Source organism: Micropterus salmoides, unplaced genomic scaffold, assembly GCF_014851395.1.
Source record: "Micropterus salmoides isolate LMB-PRFRI ecotype aquatic unplaced genomic scaffold, ASM1485139v1 Ms_hic_scaffold_10, whole genome shotgun sequence".
NCBI classification, from domain to species: Eukaryota; Metazoa; Chordata; class Actinopteri; order Centrarchiformes; family Centrarchidae; genus Micropterus; species Micropterus salmoides.
This window is the reverse complement of record NW_024040041.1, coordinates 19,155,812-19,179,886: the sequence shown is the minus strand read 5'-3', so window position 1 is coordinate 19,179,886 and position 24,075 is coordinate 19,155,812. Positions and strand designations below refer to the sequence as shown.

The following is a 24,075-nucleotide window of genomic DNA, read 5'->3' as shown; positions in this document are numbered from 1 at the left end:
TGGGCCAGACTGAAATATCTCAACAACTATTAGATGGATAGCCATGACATTTTGTACAGACATCCATGTTTCCCAGATGATAAATGCTAATGACTTTGATGATCCTCTCACTTTTATCATCTGGTCAAAATTCCAATTAACTGAAAAACTAAGGATATTCCCATCAGCCTCAGTTGTACTGATAGAATCTGACATACACACATTCATGTCCACGTAGATGCTAAGCACTGTACCACTATTGAAATTAATTTGTAGACACAAACACACACATACACATCACTACTATATAGGTGATAATTATGTACTTATACCTTTTGTTCCCTTCTCTTTCTCTTTCCTCTGTGATCTCTCCTCTTACCCTGTTGAGTGATTGCCTTAAAAGAGAGGGGAGTTGATGACAAACATAACCGCCCCCCTTTGCCTATCAGTCTAATCCTTCTTCTTACAAGCAAAAGGTGGAAACTACAAAAAAGACAACTCGAACCATTTTTATTTTTGGATATTCATTTAATGATAATATCACTTTTCCATTTGTACAAATAAGTTCACAGAATAAAAAAAGCAATGGATCACAATATAGAGCTTCCCAAAGTAAACAGGGAAAAATTAACAATCACATTGAAAATACTTTTGGTTATCTTCAATGTATTCTATTTTACAGAAAAATATTCCAGTTGCATTGCTTGATTGTTTTTTGTGTGGGTTCTCACTGCATTTGGTTAGCTTGGAATGGTTAATTGTGCACTGGGAATACAGGAAACTTTACAGATGTGTCTTTGGTGTGTTAGTTACGTGGGACTTAATGTACTCCTAGGCATGTGGGCACATAGAGGGGGTTGCTGATAGTAACTGCAAGGCTTTGCACAAGACAGAACATGTACTTGCATTATCACTGAAGTTGACAGATCTACACACACACACACACACACACACACACACACACACACACACACACACACACAATGTTACTTTGAGTCCTTCTTTGCCCTATATTCACAGATTTGGATCACAGCAATCTGTGTCTGCATAACAACCTTCCAGTGGATCTCCCACTTTACAAGTCTCATTGTCCTCTACACAACAATATAAAACACTATGACGTTTCCTGCACTGTGCCTGTGGGCTTTCCATAGTCTGGTTAGGTACAAGTGAGCAAAACTGGGACCCTCTTTGCCAGGGAAAAATTGTGCACAACATTACACTGAGCATGCTATTTTTACTTAAGGGAAACACAATACACAAGCACTATTTGCTTTGCTTGTTGTGAGCCAGGCCAAGTAGTATGTTGTATGGGAATTGTGGTTGAGGGATAAAACAGTGTTTCCCTTGCAGAAAAGATAAATAATAAATAAAGTTCTTTTTTGCTGTGGTATGGTCATGTCAGTGCTTAATAAAGGCAAGCAGCACTGAAACAGAAGGTGTTTAGTCTACTACTACAACTACTTCCCTACTACCTTTTTGTCATCCTGTTTACCTTGTCCCTTTGTGACTGAGGGCTTCAGAATCGAGAAAGGGGATTTAGTCTTGAGTCTGTCCAGACTTACATCTACTTAGACTGTCTGACATTCTGGGGGCAAAGCTCTTTGATTGACTTTGCTGGTACCAAATGAGTTTTAATCTTCAAAGATTTTAATCTGCTGTTTTGTCTGTTAGTCACAAGAGGTGGGGGTGGTGGGTATATAGGGCTGTTAACAGTCACAATGTTGCACAATAAAAAATAACAAAAAGGCAGGTATAAAAAAACATACATACAAAACAAAACAAGTTTTTAGAGCCAAATAATGGGATACAAGCATCAGCTATTTTCTCTGCACAACTTCATTTGGTGTCTTAAAGGTCATTCACAGCAAGCACTGCTCCATTACAACATGCAGCAAAAACAATTGCTGATAGTGTTTAGTTGGGCTGCTGTGATGGGGAAAAGGCAGCACAACCCCGTTTCAGTCCATTCTCCTTTATGAACAGATAAAGGAGGGCATGAGGTCACTATGTCCCTTAACCCTAGGTTTCAGCCAATGACAACATACCATCAATCCCAGCATCATAACATGGGAGCTAAAAGGTGAGGAAATATTATTGTAGTAGGATGCAGCATGTAATGGAGCAGAGGCACTTTCTATGCTTTTTAGTCCAGACAGATGTTCTTGAAATTGTTTAATGTCTATTTAGACAACCAGAGGGCATTGAGTTAAATAGATCTCCAGTTTCTCCTTTGCTGGTAGGCTGGCTGATACTGTGTCCTCCTTTTTCACAACAGCAGTTGCCGCTCTCTGTATTTCACCAGTGGGGAAAACAGAGCTGAAGAATTAAAATCCTCCTTTAGGTCTGAGTAGTCAGCCAGGTGTCAAAAGTAGGAGGGCTTGTGTAAAGACATATTGTTATTTGATGTACAGTGATCCTGAAGTAGCAACACCTCATATTCCAGATTGCCATTCTGAACCGCAGGTTCAGGGATCATAAGCTGGGGCTCTTTTTGAGGCAGTGCCCCATTGTCCAAGCCTTCCTTGACTCCGTCCAACTCTAGCTGGGAGGGCTCGCAGTCTAGGTCCAGGTGGCCCTTGGCCCTCTTCCTGCGAAGATAACATACCACACCCACTGCTACTGCTATCAGTACCAGCACTAGCAAGATGGCAATTGCAGGTACCAGCATAGTGGTTAATGTCTGGTTGTAAATCAATGCATCAGGGCGCATGGTGCTTTCAGTGGCCGTTTGGGCCTCTGTGCAGACACTGTCTATGCCACTAGGGGCACCTAGTGGACTGGCACACACAGTGTAGGTGGAGTTGGGCTTCAGGCCCCTGAGTGTATACTCTGGAAAGGATGCTGGCAGGCTGAGTTGTATTGGCCTGCGGTCTGGCCCAGAGAGATTGCGGTAGGTTAGGCGGATTCCACGGATGTAAGGCCGCATTTCAATGTAGCGGTGGAGGTCCAGAAGGATTGAGGTTGCGGTCGCTTGATGTGAGCAAATGTCTGGTGCATCTACAGTTACAGTTGCTGTGGGGAATTCAGCTTCAGGTGGTGAAGGCAGGTGATGGTTTTTGACTTCACAATACGTGCCAAAGGTGCCATGTGGACAGGTACACTCTACCTGACCATGCTGGTCCAAACGACAAGTACCCCCATTCAGACAGGTGTGAGAAGGACAGAAATGCTGCTCCTCATCTGGGTCCATACTGCTGCTACTGGGGGACGCAGGGAGAGGAGGCTGGGGAGAATGGTCATCTTTGTCTCTGGGGTTGTCACTAGCCCTGGGGACTGGAATAGCTCTGGTAGTACTTGGGAAGGTAGTGACAGGAACAGGCGGCGTATTAGTAGTTTTTACAGTACTAGTGGTGACTGTAGTTGTGGTAGGACAGCCAAAATCCCTGTGCTCCAGTCTTTCCAATACCTTTCCAGCATTGATCGGGGGGAAATGGCAGCGTGTCTCCTCTGTTCTCTCAAGGGTGATGCTTTGTGCTCTCAGCCATCTTGGGAACCATGCTAAGGTGCAGAGACAGTTGAAGGGGTTTTCTGCTACTGTAAGCTTTCTGAGGTTAGGTAGGAGCTGGGGTAACTCTTCAGGGAGAGCCTGCAGACTAAGGCTGCTAATGTCCAACTCCTGCAGCTGATGTCCTTGAAGATCTTGAAACTTAAGAGGACCCATTGGGTTCCCAGCCAGGCTGAGGTGAATCAGCCCCTGGGTCTCCTTTAGCACTGAGGGGAAGGACTCAAGTTGGTTTCCTGAGATGTCCAGTTCGTGGAGGTTCTTCAGACCACCTATTAGCTCCTATTCAGACTGGTGAGCCCCACACCACCCAATTTAAGCGACTCCAGGTTTGGGGTCTGGAGGTCTGAAGGACCTAAGGTGGGTAAGACATTAAAGCGAAGGTCCAGCAGCAGCAGTTGGGGCATTGAGAGAGCAGGCAGGGATCTCAGCTGGTTGCCCTGCAGTTTGAGTTCCAGCAGGTGCTCCAAGCCATTAAAGGCTGCAGGGTGGATGGTCTCAATAACATTACTATACAAATAAAGGCGCTCAAGCAGTGCCAAACCCTGGAAGCATTCCTCTGAAATGTGGGTGATCTGGTTGGATGACAAGTCCAGGTTTCTCAAAGAGGTCAGAGGTTCAAACACCCTTTCAGGAAGTTCAGTCAATTTGTTTTGACTGAGGTCCAGCATTTCCAGGTTGTCTAGACCATCAAAGTCCTCAGTTGTCAAGCCCTCAATGCCATTGGAAAAGAGGTAAAGGCTTTTTGTGAATGTGGGCACTCCCTTTGGAATAGTAGAGGAGCGTCTCTGGAAACATAAGATGGACTCTGGCGTGGAGCAGGTGCAGTCCTTCGGGCAGTCGTTGGACAAGATGCCATCAGGAAGGACGAGGAAGAGCAGAAAGGGCATCAGCGAAGTGAGAAAAACCTTCATGGTGCAGACTCTTTCTCTCTCCATGCTCAGCCTAAAACAAGAGAACATATAAACTGTTAATGAACTGCCTAATCATTGAGATAAATATACAGTTAACATTACAACAGTAGTACACATTATATCACTAGCCTCGTTCACTTGTGAGGGTCCCCGTTTGAATTTAGGAGCATCCAACTATTGCACCAAGAAGACATGTGTGACAGATACAGCACTGTGTGGTTCTTTAATGTGTTTCATACAGTGAGATTACTATCAAAGTTTTAACTATGCAAAGCCGGTGATGAAAGGCAGTCTTTTGTCACAAGGTCTTTCAAACAATAGTGCTGTAACCGTGAGCTCAGACTTCAGAGGTTTCAGGGAAAAGTTGACATAGAGGCGTCCTGCCACACTCTTCTGGCTAAAGGAGCACCACATTCTCCCTGCAACAATCTGTGTAATAGATAGTACTGTAGGATGCCAAAACCATTGTTTCCTTTTTTAATGGTCTTACAGATGGCTATGTGTGCTTATGTGTGTGTCGCACATGCACATGTGCATATATATATATATGTCATTATGAGTGTTTGCAAGCCGCCCACCCACTGCAATTTACTGTACTGCACACAGTGGTTGTAGTGGGTTCCCTGTTTATGACAGACTCCATAGCCTATGAAACACACACACAGAGACAATGAACAAATCCAACTTGTTTTGTTTCTGAGATTACGTATCAAAGTGAAAACACAGAGTGACTTTTTATGTCTCTGAAGAGTCACTGAAACAGTGAAAAGCTTGACACACACCCTCTGAATGATTGACCATAAACACTGCTCTGGTCTCTCCAATTTCATATAACCGTACCGTGTCAACTTTGTGTGCCTACATGTCTGCCATGCTGCACGTGGCCACACATCTGTGGATGATTTACTTTGTGGCATTCTAAACTTGGAGAGGAGCTTCACTGATAGCCCGCAGCTCCTTCCCTGACTATAGACGTAATATAAATAATAGAAGCTTTCTGTGTTGTCATTACCCACACCGACGGCCAGTGCTACTTGCCACACAAGTGTCTCTAAAACTGTAAAAAAAATTATGAAATATGCCATGGAGACCGAAGAGAGGAGATCATCAGGAAGATAACATAATGTGATTTAAACACATTTCACCGGAGCCCAAGCCTCACAAAACAGATACCCTGGTGGTGGGTCTACACAGTACTTGGAAGGGCTGAAAAGGAGGGATGGGATAATGGAAAGGATAGGGTGAGAGGAATAAGGGGAGATAAAGAAGAAACTAGTTGCAGACAAGAGTCTGTGTGGCAGTTAATCATCCTCTGCTATCGAGTGAGATGGCCTCGGGGGACGAGGCAACATATCTATCTGCTGACAATTTCTTTTCATTAGACAGCAAATTGTCCCCTCTTTACTCTTCAGGGAGTCACTCCTTACTCCTAACCAGAGGTACCCTGGCCTGATTTGCTCAAATACATAAAAAAAAATTCCTTGGTGTCCTGCAATTACTTTTGTTAATGATTTAAGTTTATTGACTAGGGGTGAGAATAGTGTGTAGTTGATATCTCCAAGCCTTGCCTTCTGAACATTTATGACACCAACAAGTACAAGTGTTGTATGTTGGTTGACTTGAATGCCTGAGGGAGCTTATTTTAGGGCCTTAAATGGTGCAGTTGTTGATGTCTGCACTGCACAAATACCTGAATGAGACGGCAAGTATGTGTGACTTACAGTTTTACACAGATGGAGCACACACGCAAAGCACATTCTGTTCTTGCACTGCTTACCTAGGGTTGTGGCCTTTTACACCATAAATGTCAAAGAAATTGCTAATGACATTTATTTGACTAATTTCCTTTTCTATCTTGGAATTATGTTATTTTCCTCTGAAGTTACAGTGTGTGTGTGTGTGTGTGTGTGTGTGTGTGTGTGTGTGTGTGTGTGTGTGTGCGCGCGTATTTTGTGAACTATGCACAATGTTATCCATTACATACCCAGACATGAAGCAGTCTGTACAATCACAGTTGCCCTCTAAAAATCTCTTCTTGATATGAGAGAGTGTTGTGGTTGGGAAATGTGCCTATTTGTTTAAGAAATGATCTCCCTCTCTAATTTTCTTTCTTACATGCTATTTTTTTTGTTTTCTAAATTATTTAAAATTTATACCGATTAGCGTCAGAAATATCTCATATTGTATTTGGTAAAGGAAACCCTAAATAATTTACTGTTGCTGTAGTTTTTTGTCAATGCCACCCAAATTTACTTAAGTACATGATACAGTAGCAGAGCTGCTGCCAACTTAAATACTTTCTCATTTTCAAAATGTATTTACTTCTCTTTCCTTTCACTCTATCTGTTTAATGAAACATTTTCTTTACAAAAAGTCTCTGCCTCAAATGTCAGAACTTGGAGAGGAGATCAAGGGTTTTGGGAAGTGCATTAGAGAGGCGGAGGAAGGGCCAGTATCATCTCATCATCACGCCACAGCCATGGCATTTATTTTCCTTCTCTTTCAACATACTTTTCTTTCCGCTCCTCCTTGAAATTGCAACCTGCTTTGGAAAGATTCCCTGATCTCTTATTTTTCCTTCTCCTTTGCCGGAACCCCACTGCCAACACGTTACTTATAATTACTTATTATCCTGATAACTGTTTCTGACCTGGCAGATATGTTATTTTGTGCGGCCAGATGCCAATAAAATGACCCCTGCTCAAAACTTAAGGGTTGATTGAACAAAGCATTTAACTAGTAGAGTCGGCACCTGCGAACAGCACAGAAAAACTACGAAACTTTGGCAGCCACGCATACAGTTTTGACCCACTTAGGATTGCAATTTATGGAAAACCTTGTCCAGAAAGTAACAACAACATCTGATGGCGATAGTTTGCTGTTGGCTATAGTTGAATGGGCAACAGAGGTGAAAGGGTTGCAGTTATCCCATAATTTACACACAGTGCCTGGGGGAATTAACTTTAACAGGTGAGTAATTACATGTACAGTGTTGTAAAGAATTTTTGGGTCATGCCTCAGTGGCTGGGGAGCAAGTCCGAAGTAAGAACATTTTATTGGCTCCTGTTGGAACCAAGTTTTAATTGTGGTCATCAATAATAACTGAAGTCATAAGTTCATGGGATGGCCAGAACTTTTGAAGTGGTTATAGAGAAAAGGGAATTACAAGGCTCAGAAATGATGCAGGTGCAGATGGAAGAGGGGAAAGAAATAAAGTGTGGCTGCCGTGCTGCGTGTACAGAACAGGGGAAAACAAGGGGATTTAGGAAGATAAACAGAAGATGAAGGGGATAGGGAGAATCAACAGCTGGAGCATATGCAGATGGTCTTCATATCATCACTGTGTGTGGGGAGCTGCATTTCAGTTTCAGTGAAGGATATTGTGTGTGCGTGTGTATGTTCCATGTTTTTAAGTCTAGGTGGGGACTTTAACCTGAATGCACATTAATGGGGATTCGGGACCTCAGTTGAGATCCCCATGGGTAGAGACTGCTTTTTGATCGTTAAGGCATGGTTTTAGGGTTCAGGTTACAATTTGGTTAATGCTAGGGTTAAGGTTAGGCATGTATTAGCGATAGTAATAATTAGTATATGGGGCTAGGGAATGTTTTGTCATTATGTCAGTGAGATGTCCCCCATGGAAAGTGTGTGTGACAAATACACGTAGGTGAATAACACTGCATGCACTGTTTGTCTGAGAGAAGTATCAAGTGTGTCAGAAGTCTAATCTAATTCCTTCAGAACACATGGAGAAACTTGACGGGGTATAAAGGCCCAGTGCCAGAACATACAACAACATCAAGGCAGCCATGAGAGGAGAGCGAGCAGATAACACTGAGCATATTTTTCTTAGAAACTCAACATGGTGATTCTACCGTAGCTCCCCGGGACAAAATGTTTATTTGAGTGTGCCTCATTCCAAACTGGGCCAGTCACATCTGATAACCCAGTGGTGGAGAAAATGTGATGGAGGTGGTCGGGGAGTGGTTCAGTCAGAGAATACAGTCAGATCACAGATAAACCATAGCTTGATAGGTTAGATTCTCCTGTTTTCTTTGTTTTTGGACACTAGTGTGACTTGTGCAGGTGTTATCAGTGGGTAAGATAAGGTGCAATTGTGGCATCACTACGGTATGGATCCACAATATATCGTGGTGCTGAGTGAATCCTGAGGCTGTGGCTTTAATGTAAGCGTTTTGAAGCGAAGTGGAAGTGGAGGGCCCAGAGAGAGATAGTAGAAAGACAGGCTTGTCATCCTGCGCAAGGAGGAATGCCCCCTCCCTTCTTACCCTCGTCGAGTTGTAATTTCCTTTTCTCTCCCCTGCGCGCTTGTTGAGACATTCCTGAGACAGGGAGCAGCTGAGTTTGAAAAAGTCAGCCTTTCTGTCTCATTGGCTTGGCATTTAGAGATTAACAAGGAGTCTTTCTGGGTTTATAAACAGACGATGGATTGGATGAATGATGGTGATGCTTATATGAATGGGGGTTTAAGGATCTTTCTTACCAGATCTGTTATATAACAGTTGTTCTTCCATCTGTGTTTTCTTTATGCTTGAGTCTAGGTTTGGGGGTTGTATTAGAATAAAACATGTTGGCTGAAAAATATGTGAAATCACCCGAGGGCCAGAAACAGTAATGAGAAAATACAAAGAAAAAAGCTTGATCTTTGTGCAACTCTAAGTGAAATACATGGTCAGCCCCTTGAAAAGAAAAATTAAATAAGATGAGACAAAAGAAAGAAAAGCATTTTCCTTCTCCCTCAGCTTTTTCTTTTTCTTTCTTTTCAAGATGAGGAGAAAAAAAACCAGTAGTTGAACAGCGGAGACAAAAGCAGGTTTCTGTCAGCAGGGGCACCAATGTGGAGAGGTGGATAAGGCCTGGCTTTGGGAGGGTGAAGTGGGCTTCAGCAATTAAATCCCAGCAGGCCAAGCGCCAAGAGCCCTTATCTTTAGAACTGAAGGCCAACACTGTGCTACAATGAAGGGTACAAGAGGGGGTAGAAGATTTCGGTGTGTGTTTGTATGTGATGGAAGGAGTCGCACGTCACTGTGCACTTGCATAATTCAGCAGGCCAGGCCAGGAGACTGCAAGGGGGCACCACGCCAAGTCACAGTAAGGGGATAAGGTCTGCACACTACAGAGTGCATACTCCCATTAAAGAGGCCCCTTCTCTTTGGGGATTTTATCTATTAAAGGAACAACCCTTGTGGTATGTGCATTAGAGTATGATCTACAGTGTTGTAGGTCTGAGTCCACTTCACTGGGGTGCACTACTAAAATACACTACTATAGCAGCTCCTAGTGCAGATTTACTACAGTAGCACAGGGACATAAATCCCATTCGTAATAAATGATAACTTAGGCACCCAGAGAAATTCTGGTGATGAAGGCTGATGTGAGCCCTCTGACCCTTCTCTATTTTTGCCCCTTTTCCATCCCTGACCCTATGAGAAGACAAAGGACCACTCCTCCAGACACGTATCCCGTTCTACTGTCAGTCCTTGCCACAGCTGGAACCTGTTATCCCCAGTTCAGTGGGGTTATCCATCAACATGACAAAAGGGTCAAGAGAGAATTGGGAAGGGGAAACAAGAGTTTTGTAGAAGATCTGAGGATGAAAAGATTACTTAAGAAGTAGCACAAGAGGGAAAAGGGCATGTTTCTGCAGACAGCAGAAACACTATGAAACAATGAGTTTGAAAATGTCAGCTATGTTAATGTGCGTCTGTTAGTATGCATGTAATGCTGTGACGTATTTGTTTGGCATGAGCTAATACATATCTAATGCAGTGCTTTATTGTTGGTTGTACCTGTAACACTATATTAGATAAGCAAACAGATCATGTGTGGGTCAAAACAGGAAGGAGGACATGTGGAATGACAGAAGGATGATAGTTTTACAATGTCTGTCACTGGCAATACTCATCTCGAAGCCACAATATCATTGCTATGCTTTGTAGTGGTATAAAGGGGGTTTAGGGGCAGTAGTAGTTTAAAATGTGCTGCACAAACAAAGCTTTCCAACTGATTTCAGTCTGACCACAAGAAACGACTCTGTAATAGTCACATCCATCATACATCAGCTCTGCCAGTGCTGATTGAAGTCAAAGGGTTGTTGTTTTAATGAAAACAAACAACCATTTAAACAACTGGATGGTTCCTGTTGGGATGCATCCTAGTTACAGACTTTAGACCTTAGTTGAAAGTTTAGACTTAAGCCTTTGCTCATTCTGTGATTCTATGAGCTCCCCACATTGTACACATCTAAATGAATTGCAAAGCACCTTATTATTGCTGTGAAAGGCGGCCCATTTCATCTCAGGATTTATGGTTATGACCAGGCCTGCTTATAAGCACAGTGTGAAGCATTACCATTAGAGCCTACAGCTGGAGGACTTGAAACAGAGCATAATATACATTCCAGGGTTGAATGGGAGGGTAGTGGAATAGTAAAACTCCCAAAAAACAGTGTATATTTGCTGCACTATAGGAGGAATACGGGCAACTCTGTGTTTGATTTTGAAGTTACATTTTGCATTCCTGTTTACATTTTAATGTGCTAAATGCTAAATGAGCTGTGTTTGATTGTAAATAACTCAAAAAAGGGCGTAAAAAAGAAACCTGAAAGTCAAACAGTCATTCCAGATAGCATCAGTCCAAACAAAGCCCATGAAGCACTGAGGTATAGAGCGACTGCTTGAGGTCAGAGGTCACCTTCTAGATTAGTGTTTCCACTGCTGCTCAGTATTCTATGTCGTCTGTTGTAACTGGGGCCCAGACAACACCGATAACAGGCCCTGTTTGACACGTGCACACACCCAGCTCTGGTTACACACACACATACGTACACCTGAAGCTTGCTGGTCCTCGTCTCCATAACAGGTGCTTTCACCGCTCCTCCAGGGCAGCATGAAACCCAAAACCTCTGGAAGTGTGTCTGAGTAAATGATGCGACCTGCGCCAAAGATCCCGCCTTAGCTGGCTGTACACTCCAGTGGTGGGCGGCAAGGCAGCCAAACCAGACCAGAACTGGGACTCTGCGACAGCATGTCTGCAGTCTAGCTCTGCCTCCTCTGAGCTTTAGAGCATAGAGGTCAGTCACAATGAGTTCCAAAAGGAAATGTGGACCATTTCCTTTTGTTTTATTGCTGAAGGACATGACGGATGGTGCTTTAGATGCTAGGCTTGATTTTGTTTTTATAAAGGCACACACGAGGGGAGACACAGGATGCACTGGCTGAGGTAGACTCTCACTCTCTCTCTCTCTCGTTTACAGACACTGTCCTCTTGTTTTGCTCAGTGAGGGATGTCTCAGCACTGACGCACATCTTTCATCAGTGGCACCCTGCCCTGTGACCTCCCGGGACAGATAGTCATTGAGGTCACAGCCGCATTTCTTTCATAGGCACACACAAACGCATCTGTCTGAGATCTTCACCACAGGTCTCTCACATTACACTGACACAAAGGATGTCAGTGCACCACTGACAACCAGGGCTCTGTTTTTCTTATTCCTGTTGTGTTTGCACCTACAACTTTTTTTTGTGCCTCAGTTAGATGTCTAAGCATCCTCTCTTATGCTGCTCAGCCTGACCTATGCAGTGTGACCCGACTACTCTGCTGTGTCTATATTTGACCTGCCTTGAATCAGTCACAGCTGAGTGGCATAGAAACACAAACAACACCTCTCTGTACTCCGTACTCGCTGTCCCCCCCCCCCCCCCCCCCCCCCCTCTTTCTCTGTTTATCATTTGTTTTCTCTCAGGCACAGCAGCAAGCCACCCTATTGCAGTAGTCACATGTGGTGAGTCCAAATGGACTACATCACCAGGAAACAGTAAATACGGCATCCTAGTGTCACAAAACTGGACTCTCTCCAGGCCTTGGATTGTGCCTTCATATCCTGTGCATGACTATTCACGCCTCCTACCAGAATCCAAACTTTATTATGCTGTCTGGCTCACTTACCCTGGGAGCAGTGTTGTTAAGAAGTTTGTGCTATAGGGACACCTAAAGCGAACTTGTCTCAGGCAGCAAGGGGAGTTTCAAAAATATTCCTTTTGACAGTCTTCAAAACACCTGAGATAACCTGGCTTCCAGCGGGGAAATGTTTGTGCTGTGTGTGTGTGTGTAAGAAGTGGCTGGATGGACCAGTTTTATCAGTCGGTCAAAAGCCCGTAGTAATGTACACATGCCAACCCTCTGCTTACCCCTCTGACATTCATTCCAGCGGCAACATCAAGCTTGTCACCTGGCCACCTGATCTCTATCTACCATATGTAATACAGAATGTCAGAGCTTGGAAATATGTACCTTTTTATACTGCTGATGAATACCCGAAGGTGGGAGTCTTTCTCTTACTGTCAGGACTTATTTATGTTATTTTTTATTATTTAGTTGCTATGTTTTGGGACGGGAGTACTTTTGTGGGACAGGGATGGGACAGGAGTGAAACCCCCCCCCCCGTCAATTTGTACACAGCAGAATGTTGACACTTTTTATTTTACCTTTGTCCTTTGTTGCAACAGCTCTGTGTAAGAGTTCGAATTGGAGCTCAACTAAATCAGAGGGTGCGTATGAGTCAGGCGGCAGGCAGGCAGGCTGGCACACTGACTGACTGTAGGACCGACTGACTGACTGAGTGGCAGGCTGACTACCATTGTTAGACAAACAGTGTCACACATACTCACTGAGGAAACACTCAATAACGGTCCGCCTGTCTGCTCGTCTGTCTCTATTTGAGGATCATTTTTCTACTTCCACTCTTTGAACATACTGCAGTTACATATCTCCTATGGCTACCAGGAGGTTAAATTGGTCTCAACTTATTCTCCCCTTGCTCCTTTGCTCTCTTACTTTTTCTCTCGCTGGTAAAAGTATGACTGGAATTTGATGAACTCCCCTTCAGGGCTTTTGTGGCAACTATGTATCTGTTAAAGTGTTTATTAAGCTGAAGACCTTGTGAGAGGTCGGGATGGCAAACAGAAACTAAGGCCAACTCTAGTACTGTAGGGTAAACATCAACTTCAGCACTTAAACTTGTAGGTTTGGAAAAGACATCAGACCTCATTAGCACAGCTTTTTCATTTGGACTATGTGTAGATATTTGAAAGTCAGAACGTACAATTCTGTAGTTATACTGTGGCCAGACAGGAAAAAAATGACCTGTTTGTCAGGCCCCCAACCCCACACACCCTCCTTGTCTAAAAGTTACCGTTTGTGATTTTTCTAGTCATTCAGCCCTGTAGGCTTTTTCCTCTTAAAACAAAAGCAACAAAACACCTCTGACATGTGCCACACACACAAGATAAATATCAAATGGAGATGACTGGTGCTGATTAGGATGTCACAAAGGAATTTATTGTGAAACTACTGCTTGTGTTGATACTGTGCCAGCGCTGGGGAGGCTTGTGCTGCCTGACTGCTGGCAAACCAGCAGTCAGGCAGCACAGTTCCCCCGCCCCCAACACTGACATGCCTACCCCCCACTGCCTCAGGTGCTGTGCGTTTACTTCCTGAACCAGGACTGTTGACTTGTTTATTACAGTATTACTATCACAGTGTGAATTTTCTTTACTTATTCAAAGTGGCTTCTTAGATTGAAATTGAAATCAGTTCTCATTTTCCACTGTAAAATAAAAAATAAGTGTGACGTTGAATGCCTCTGGATGTTGTTATGCCACAATTTCTCAGATAAATGACAAGATCCTGTGAGCCAACATCAGTCTTTAATCCCCAATTTGATTAGCACTTTGACCTGCATACTCCACTGATTAAACAGGTGAGCCCTACCATCTTAGCGAGTGTAAAGACATCAGTCAGCAAGAGTCTATTAAGACATCAGCATTTACCCTCAGCTCCACAATTTGCCTGCAGCAGGTGCGCACTACCAGAAGATTCCTCAAATCCAGCGCAAACAAGGCAAGAGTGACGTAAGGGGAGGAGGGCAGTTACAGAAGTGGAGGAATAAACAAGTGAGCCCTCTGTAAGCTTCTTTTCCTGTTAGGTCGTCAGTACACACAACGGACTGAATACATCTGCTAAATCTAAATTCAGCAATCCTGTGAACTGCCTAAAGTAATTAATTGTGCAATTTTTAGAAGACCATCAAAATCAATACAATAGGAACTAATTTCCAAAGCATTTAGCAGCACAGATCTGTTTATGATGTAGGGCAGGATCTGCCTGACGAGTAGAAAGAGAAATACACTACACAAACACAAGCTTTACCCCCAGGCCTATTGTGTCCTTTAGCTCTAAAACAACATAATATTTATAATGTGTATTTTTTCCTGACTTTTGGATGTCTGTCTTTACCATAACTGAAAGCCTTTCGTTTTCTATTCATTTCTACACAGTTCTAAAATGTATTAACTAACCCAAGAAAAATCCTTCAGTTGCGCAATCCATAACACAGAACAAGTTTGTCTGTGACATTGTTACAGTGCATGTTAACTTCAGATTGTTTTGGGAAAAAACCTCACTGCATTACATCATAACAATAGTTTAAGTTGGAAAAATGCAAATGTTTATTTATAATAGTCTGTTAGTGGGTTTTCATACTGTATGGAAATTAATGGAAACCACTGGATGCTTGGAATGGTAGAAAAATATATATTAAAATTACAAAAAAAAAAAGCAGCATGGTTTGCAGAATAACTAACTATGATGTAAGGTATGTGTGCTTTGTACTAAACTTGCACACCACTGGTATGCTTTTACCCTGACGCCTGCTGAAGCCCATTCATTGAATAAAGAGAAGGAGGGTGCCTTAGTGTGGTTATGGAGGAAAACACAGATTTATGCCTTCAGTATACAGGATTAGTGTCTTTATGTCTGTGCCCATATACAGTGAGCCTAAGACGACCAGACAGAGAGAAACAATGAGTGAATCATGCTTTGTTATTGTAGTGGTGACTAGCAATTTGTCTAAATGCAGAACAGCTTGTTTGCTTTCACATCCGTTCATACACGACATTAAGTGAGTACAGCAGATTCCTGCAGAACCTGTAACTCACAGAACAGCTCGTACCTGTGATCTGTGTGTGTGTGTGTGTGTGTGTTTGTTTGCTCTTATATGTTTGCTTTTAGGAAGAATTATTAACATGACATTTATACATGTTTGCCGTGGGCATTAATGAGCAACCTACTGAGCGGGGGGAGGTTAAGAAGAGGATGTCTAAAAGTTTAACACACGCAGCCACAGGTCGCATCAATGGGAAAAACAGCCAGGCTTGGTTTGGTTTCAGAGCCTCACATACGCGCTCATATTTTACTATATATTCATACAATGCGGCACTCGGGCAAAAAAGGCAGGTAAAACACACACAGGATGTCAGAGTGTGCTGTAATTCAGCGTATTATGTACTTTGATGTCGAAATGCCAGGATATAGTCAGAAACTGAGCCAGTGTGTATGTTGACATTGAGGCTTGCCTGCATAGCAAATAATTTACAGCAAGCAAGCAGACACACCATGCACAAATTCCTTAACCTGAGGAATATGTGCATGTGTTCCAGCCGAAAGTCAACACCAGGAGAAGAATTCCTCTGCGCGACCGCTGCTCTCTCTTCTGCTCTGTTTTCCCTGAGGAGGAGCCAGGCTGCTCAGATAGAGGTGGAGGAGCTGTAATGCAATTACCGAGAGTAGCGGTGTGCGTCCAGAGGACCCGAGGCTCCGGTCTTGTTGTGTTTGTGTGTGTGTGTGTGTGTGTGTGTGTGTGTTGGGATATAAATCCTGAAGCAAAATCACTTTAAATTAATCCACTTCTTTTAAAAAACAATCTATATATTTTGCTGAGAAAAATGTTTTTAAACTAAGAGACTTGCACATACTGTAGATGTTTACATTCTACCCACTTCTTCTCCATTACTTCAGCAACCAGACAAGCACAGTCAACTTCCTCTATTCTCTCTTTTCCTTTTCCCTGTAACCTTACAGAGCCTCACTGTAGCTTTTGTGTGTGTGTGTGTGTGTGTGTGTGTGTGTGTGTGTGTGTGTGTGTGTGAAGAGAGAGGCTCTTGTTCTCCTGCCAATCTTGTTAAGAGGCTCAGAGATGTGTGAAAGGACCCCATTTAGGAAGCAGGGTGTTATGGTTGACACAATAAGGACCGCCAACCGTGTGCGGTTTGGGTGATTATGGATGCAAATATTCAGAGGAGTGTATTATTATGACGCGTGTCAAAAATACAACATCGCTGATGTAATCTCCATCTTACACTTAACAGCAGTCTGCCTTTTTGTGTTATGGTGAAAAACTGTTCCTGATGTTACTAGCATGTTTGTATTATGATAACTCTGCCCATGTTATTAATGACACAGATGACTAATAAAACTGTCAGATTTCATTTCAGGCTTCTCTCACCCAGTGAAGAAGCTTCCTCCTCTGCTCTCGCTCCACCTTTCTTGGTTTCAGGTGTTCCTTCCCTGGAAAAAAAGGCAACAGTTGTACCTTTCAGCCAAATATGTTGCAGTGTTGTTTTTTTTTGTCTCGCTCTTCTCTCCACTTATGTGGAATCCAGCCCCTTGGCATTGATGCCCACAAGCAAAACAGGAAATATTGTTCCTGTTAATTTGTCGGATTCTAGCTGGGCAGCACAGCCGCACGACAGAGCAGGAGAGGAAGAATGCAGGCCGACCACTCTGCACTCTGTCGGCTCCTTGTCCTGTGGTATCAGCCCATCAGCTGTGGCCCGAGAGTGTCTTTGTGTGTGTGTTTGTGCGTGTGTGTGTGTAGTGCTTTTCCTCAGTTAGTGTTTTCATCAGGTGTGTATGTGTGTTTTGTGTGTTTAAGACAAGCTAACCCTGCGCCAAAGGCCCACAGTTTTTAAAAGCCAAGAACAGCTTTCATTTCATGTGATATCCCAAGGCCCAAATTGACCACAGTCTGTGTGTTTTTAATGATTAGCGTCTCATTATCCATGACCACGGAGCGATTTGTGCGTGCGTTCATGTGTTTGTTGCTTTGTATCCTAAGTATCGAATGTTGTTGTTGAGCGTGGTTATGGGATCATAAATATGAGTCAGTTTTGGCTAAACCAAAAGCACAAAGTGACCTGATAGATGTTTGCTGCTTGATAGATGTTCTATTAGTGGGAGACGTTTGGCCAAGATTAGCTGCCACATTACTTTCTAATGGCAGACTTTTTTTCATTTTCATTAAATTGATTTAAGGCATGGTCATAAAACAGTTTTTGAGATAAGTAGCTGAGATGCACACAGTATTTCTTTCTTTTTCTCTCCTGTTTGTACCGCACAGACTGACTATAGGCTAAAGCTGTTCATACTGAATACACTAGACTCACTCTTCAAGTATGCAGTCTTTGCAGGTGGAAAAAGAATGAGGAACAAATCACGTGCTTTACCTGATTGTGTAACACCTCAAACCTGACTTCACTTTGCATATACCAACTCTGAGTTGCCCTGCATCACGCGTCCGCTTCCACACACAGAGTGCATTGTTTACATCTGAAAATAACCTGTCACAGTCCAGGGGTCGGTTTGGCTCACTGACTGTGAGGCCTTCGCTGCACTCTGCATCCGTGTGTTTATTTGTATGTGGGAGTGTTTTTTACACAACTTATGTTGCATGCATTTATTTTATGTGTGCTCAGTGCATGTTTGTGGGTTATTTGCATGCATTTCACTGATGCGTACAGGGAAACGTGACAATACATGCTTGCTAGTGAGCATATGCCGGCATAACCGACTATTGTGTGTGTGTGTAACTACAAAATGTGGGGACTCTTGTGCGTGCTGACCCTGCTGCCGTCGGTTTCCCGAGGTCACTGGGTCTCCCTCTCATACAATCCTTTGACTGCACTGTAAATATTTAGCTTTCAAACTGGGACTCAACACTCAAAATAGATAGAAATCATCTTCACCACTGGGCTCCATGAATGACTGGAGCACTTTTGTAAAAGACAAAACTGTCTACAACAATATTCCTGTTTTGGTGTGCCTCAGTTCCTGTCCTGGCTGCCATCTCCATCTTTCCACGAGATGTTTGGTCTTAAATTTATGCAGCCTGTGCACTGCCAAGTCATTGGTAGTATCTTTTAACCTGCCAGTACCTCTCATTTTCTCTCTTTTCACCATTATTGGTTTACTTTCATATTTATTCTCCTTTGAGGGGAGCTATTTCTGTCATTCCTTCATTCCCTTTTTTAGAGGATAGATACTTTTCTGCCTCTCTGTCCACTATAATTTTCTTTCTTCCTCTGTGTTCATCTGTTAAACATAAATATCGCCTCACCCTTCGCCTCCTCTGTTTCTCCTTTTCTCTCTGTGTTACTCCCTTTCTCTTTCCCCATCTGGTTTAATCTCTACCGAAGCAGAACAAAGCGGTAGCAGTCTAGCGTTAATGTTAGATGCACTTTGTAGTGGCATCATCTAAAACTGCCAACAATTTGTCCAAATTATAGCTCAAAAACTTCAGTCCAAACCCTAAACCTGCAGAGGATGAGTGGGTTGAACAGAGAAAAGCTGTTTTGCTGTAGGTGTGGTGCCTTGCTTGATATTTACCCTCTTCTTCTTGTATGTTGAATATGTACACCAGTGACAAGCTGTGACTTGTGGCACTGTCACAACCACTCAGCAGTTGATTGCAGCGTTGAGTGACTGAGATTTGGGCTGATACGCAGTGACATTTATACACAGCAGATAACGACACTATTTGTGTCCCTAGCTGCGACGGAAATAGACAATAGGCAAAAGGGGACCAGAGAGCTCCCAACATCTACTGATGTAATGCAAGAGAGCGGCTCTGCGCATACGTGTCGGCTTGTACGTATGACGTGCCTTCATGAGAGTGTGTGAATGACAAACGAAGGTCTCGGACACTTAGTGACCCGATGCCAAAACAGACACGCACACACCCCACAAGTGTTCGCAAATTTACTCTGCCGTCTTATCATTCAAGCCATATTCGGGGAAAACTTTGATAGTTAATGTTCATCTCAGTGGTTTAATATTTGACCCTCCACTTAAAGTGAGATTTATCTTTCCCACTTCTGGTTTTGGTCAAACAGTATAAGTGTGTGTGTGTGTGTGTGTGTGTGCGCGCGCCCTTGCTTTGCTCTTGCTCAGTAAGATCTGGTTCAAGGCTCATTTCCTAATTACAGTGCTGGCCAGAGCTAATTACAACCTTAGATTAAGAGCCGTTTCTCTTTTTTTTACACACCCACTGAAATGCAGCAATTTGTGGTGGCTTTCTGGGGTGAGCATCCTCCCTCTCATCCTCCCTCTCTCTTTCTCTCATTCTCCATCTGTCTCTCGCTCTGCTCCTCTCCCCGAATACTTCACTGGAGTTGGTTTAGGAATTTGGGGGATTTTTGACTTTTTCTTTGCACATTTTCCAACCAGAGTGAGGAGGTTAAAAAAATAGCAGACTTTCGTTTAATGTAAAGCTTGAGAGAGAGAGAGTAGTTTCTTTCATGCCATCCTTGAATCAGAGGGTCATCTGCTTTAGAAAACAGACAAACGGATGGAATCTTACGATAGTGAGCGTGTGTGTGTGTGTTTGTGTGTGTGTGCATGTGGACATGGAGGACATCAGTTATTTGGGGTTTGAGCTCAAGCTGGGGCACTCCAAAGCCCTCAGATTGCTTCGCATGTGTGTGTATATTTATGCAAGGATTTGAAGTGGTTCTTCTGAACGCATCATTTGGCTGCATCGGCAAGCTCTTCTTCAATTTAACTTGGCAGGCGTACGGGCTGGGGTTTGCCTTCGCATACCGCTGGGTCAGCATTGATGTGTGAGGCTGAGGCTTTTGAAGGCAGGGGTTTTATTTAAGACGCCTCTTTGAGAGAGCAGCTCCGGCTCTTGCTTGTCAACCAGAGAACGCCTCCCCTCTGCGCAGCACCTGAGGAGGGGCACGCTGAAGCCTTTAATTTTTGATTGTGAATTCTCTCTCTCTCTCTGTCACACAAGCTCCTTGCTAATTGCGATGAGCCCTCACTTTCACATGGCCTTGAGAAAAACAAACACACACACACACACGTGTTCACACACTTATTCCAACTTTCTGCCCTGTCAACTTCCCTCTCTCTGCCTGCTGTGTGAGTGCCCCACTCTTGTCCTCCTCTCCTACCTTCCCCAGGCCTCCTCGCCTCAGCACCTGACTTTTAACCCTCTAATCCCTCTGATGCAGAGGGTGAGATGCTTCAGGCACTGGCCCTAATTGGTGTAAAAGGGAGCTCTGGCGATACAAGGCACGATGTGAAAATCCTCTGCTCTCTGCCCAGTTGGTTTGTTTTTTGTTGTGTTAAAGTATTAAATTGTAAGACACACAATATCACAGAGATGTCCAGCAGATCTTTTAGTCATGTCTCAACACAACAAATGAGAGAGCACAACTGTAGTTGTCATCATTAGTCATCTTCAGCAGCAGATTTAGACATCAGTGCTCTTTTCCACCCGAGCTCTTTGGCACAGATAATGAAATGCCATCTTTGATTTTGTAAAAAATAAACAAATAAATAAAACTACAGGCTGACACAATGTTGGTAACCAGATGCCGGGTGGGTAGTGCGGTTTCGACATCACTGTCACAGTGGTGTGACAGCAGGCCCGTGCTTAATTGTTTAAATTTGGCGACTCCTTCGCCTTACTGCCCGTCCACAGACCAACATTTAAGGGCAAGAAATTTCCCGTGGGGCAGGGATAATACACACTGTGCTCATATGTGTCTCACCTAATGCTCACCCCAGCATGCACAATTGCGCATTTTATGGTCAACATGTCGCCATAACTAATATTTTGACAAGCTTTGACTTGGTTTTTACTTCATAGCTTATCCTCCTATACATCACTGATGCCCTCGGGCTTTCATTCTCTCTCTCTCAATAGTCAGAAGTGTGTCAGTGTCAACAAGTGACATACAACAGTCCGCTGTGAGGAGTAAAACATTGGGTCATGAAATCGACAAGCTCTACATCTGTATGGCAGAGAAAATAACTACACTGGCACAAGTGCTCTCTTGTACTGTAAGCGTTACAATCTGTGCAGCATTGTAGCCTGAAAGTTCTCCACATTAGTGAAGGATAATTGGCCTCCTGTGGCTGCTCTGCTGCCTCTGGTAGCCTAATACAAACCAATTACCACCGATCCATACTGTCAGTGACACGTACAGTAGCTTCTCCTGTGGCATAATGACAAAATGTGAGCACATGGCGAGGAAACAAGTGGTAGGGGTTAATAGCGGGGCCACTGGAGTAGTTTACGTCGCCTGTTTTACCCCAAGGAAAGATTAGGCGATTTTCTGTGCCTGTTTGTGGGGGCAGTGTAAAAGATGGTAATCTGACTGAAAGCTGGAGGGATTGTGGTCAGAAGACTGTTCTTACATGAGTTAAGCATATGAGGCAAAAGCACATGTAGAATTTTTAACCCAGGTATATTTTGATCACTTATTCCCTGTTGGGTTCCGGGGGCCTCTGCTTGCCTCTGAGGAGTTTCTGGTGTTAAATAATCCTTACACATTTTACGCAGTGTCGACACAGTAAGATTACTTCTTTAATAACAACTGGTTTGATCACATTTTATGTGGTCATCCCATCAAGAGAGTACAACACATATTATTAAAGAATGTCTTTGGAACAAAATGAGGCTCCGTCTTTAAGGACCCCTCTGTATGAATCAAAATTTATATTGGGGAAAGATAAGATGATGATGGAGAAAACAGATGCACTTACAGTTCTTTGGGACTTTGCTTTATGGGCCAGAAATTGGTTTAAGCCTGTTGAGTCATGTCACTTTATTGGATGTTAGTTTATTGGTGGAGTAGGTCACTCAGAGATTAAATCTTTTAGGAATTTGACCTCATTGCTCCTCTGCACACATGCTGAAGGAAACTGATGCCTCCATAATTTCTGCCTATACCTCCTTTCACATCTGAGCCAGTGTTTAATTCTGTCTCTCCACCACACCGCCTTCAGCACAAAAAAATAAAAATCACTTGATTGAGTCATTCAGCCATAAATCCTGCTTTGGAACTTGTCCACACCTCAATCAAAGTAAAATATTTTATTTATTACAATAATAACGAAATTGTGGAGGATTTATTAGAACAGTAGCGTTGATAGATGTCTTTAATAGTGTGGTGGGGCACCAATCATGCCTGTGACTGAAACTTGGCCACCAATACTGTGTGACACAGCTGAGACGGTTACTTGTCTTCCATAATATTGCAGAATTATTTACTAGCTTCATGAATTCCTCAAGCTTCGTTTTTGTTCTAAGTCAGCATAAAACCACATCAAGTCAGTTTGTCACTGACAGTTGGTACTTGTGTCTTTATTTCGTCAATAGTTTTAGAATTTACAGTGCAAAGCAGTGATCCAGACACGTTTCTTAAATATCCAAAATAACACATGGGATCTGCAGAAATGATTTGGTGATGCCGTATATCACCCGGGACAATACCACCCTGCACTTTTCTCCAGATATCAGTCCAAATGTTTTCAAGATTATCTGGTTTTGCTAAACGTATTGACTTTGCCTTATCTATCCTGACCATCGAAACCATTTCAGTGCTTGCGCTCGTCCAAAAACAGTTGTCCTCTGCAGTGACCACGGCTCGGTGCGGTCTAGACACTCGGCTCAGCCCCTGCGTGCTGCACGGCGTCCTGCGGTCCAACACCAGCCCGCCTCATTACCGCTCCGACGGCTCCTTTTGCTCCGCGCACACGCTCGCGTTTTACGCATTTCCCAAAAACAGGCGACCTCTGTTTTACTGTCAGTATTTGGTGATCTGAAGAATTAGTTGCGCCCACACACTGCCAACAAAAGCTTAGATCCAATAAGTCACTGGAGCTTGATGTGTAACTCCTTACAACAAAGAATCAGGCTATAGTGTACTATATATATTTATATTTATTGCATTTTACAAGGATGTTTTATGCATTTACAGAAAACAATATATAGATATAATAGATATAATTATAATAGATATTATCAACTTAGTGTTGAGCAGAACAACACCACGGTGGGTCTCTGTTGGATTATTCTAGTGAGTTTTGTGAAGGGAGTTGCCAGACAGGACAACAAACACAGGGGTCGTTGGTGGCTTATTTTTTTAAGTGAAAGAGATGTAAACTTGACGAAGAGTTTGGATTTTGTAATCTATTAAGATGTTCCTAATGGGAATCATATTCCAACCGTATTTGCCAACATAAAACATGTGTAAGCGTCTTGAAGCGCTTCTTTATCCCGTTCCAAGCGTTAGAGCCCGAAAAGTATGAAATGTTTATCCTTGTTTTAATAGTCAAAGCAGGAAACTTACCCTGAACTTCGAAGAAAAGTTGGGAGCGCAGCCGCGCTTGTGTCTTTCTCCAAGCAGCGCAGTTCACCGATAAAACTCCAGACCCTGTAGTTTTCAGCGTGTGCGCTCTCTCTCTCTCTCTCTCTCTCAAAACAAGTTACTGTTAACGTATTGCACTTATAACGAACCTTCTTCATCAAATCCTTGGAGAGGTACACCGACCTCGGCGTCAAGGCATGCGCTCAAGTGCTGACTCCCTGGACAAAAAGCGCTTTATTGGTGAGCACAGAGGAGAGTTTGAGCGGAGGGATGGGAGGGGCGAGGCGAGGCGCACCGCAGCAGAGCGCACTCCCGCACACACCGGAGAGAGGCAAGCTACACACCTTGCAGCTTGACTGAGTGCTAAGGAGAGACATTC

The 24,075-nt window shown here is 43.4% G+C and overlaps 2 protein-coding genes across 2 annotated transcripts in view; one reads left to right on the top strand and one right to left on the bottom strand.

Moving 5' to 3' along the window:
• The window catches only part of coro7 (coronin 7), a 112,888-nt gene that overhangs the window by 57,273 nt on the left and 31,540 nt on the right, over positions 1–24,075 (top strand).
• vasnb (vasorin b) lies at positions 487–23,946 on the bottom strand. Its single transcript, XM_038700707.1, is given in 3 exon segments — positions 487–3,768; positions 3,771–4,429; positions 23,679–23,946. Coding segments are annotated over 3 exon segments (2,259 nt in total). The 5' UTR covers positions 23,855–23,946; the 3' UTR covers positions 487–2,344.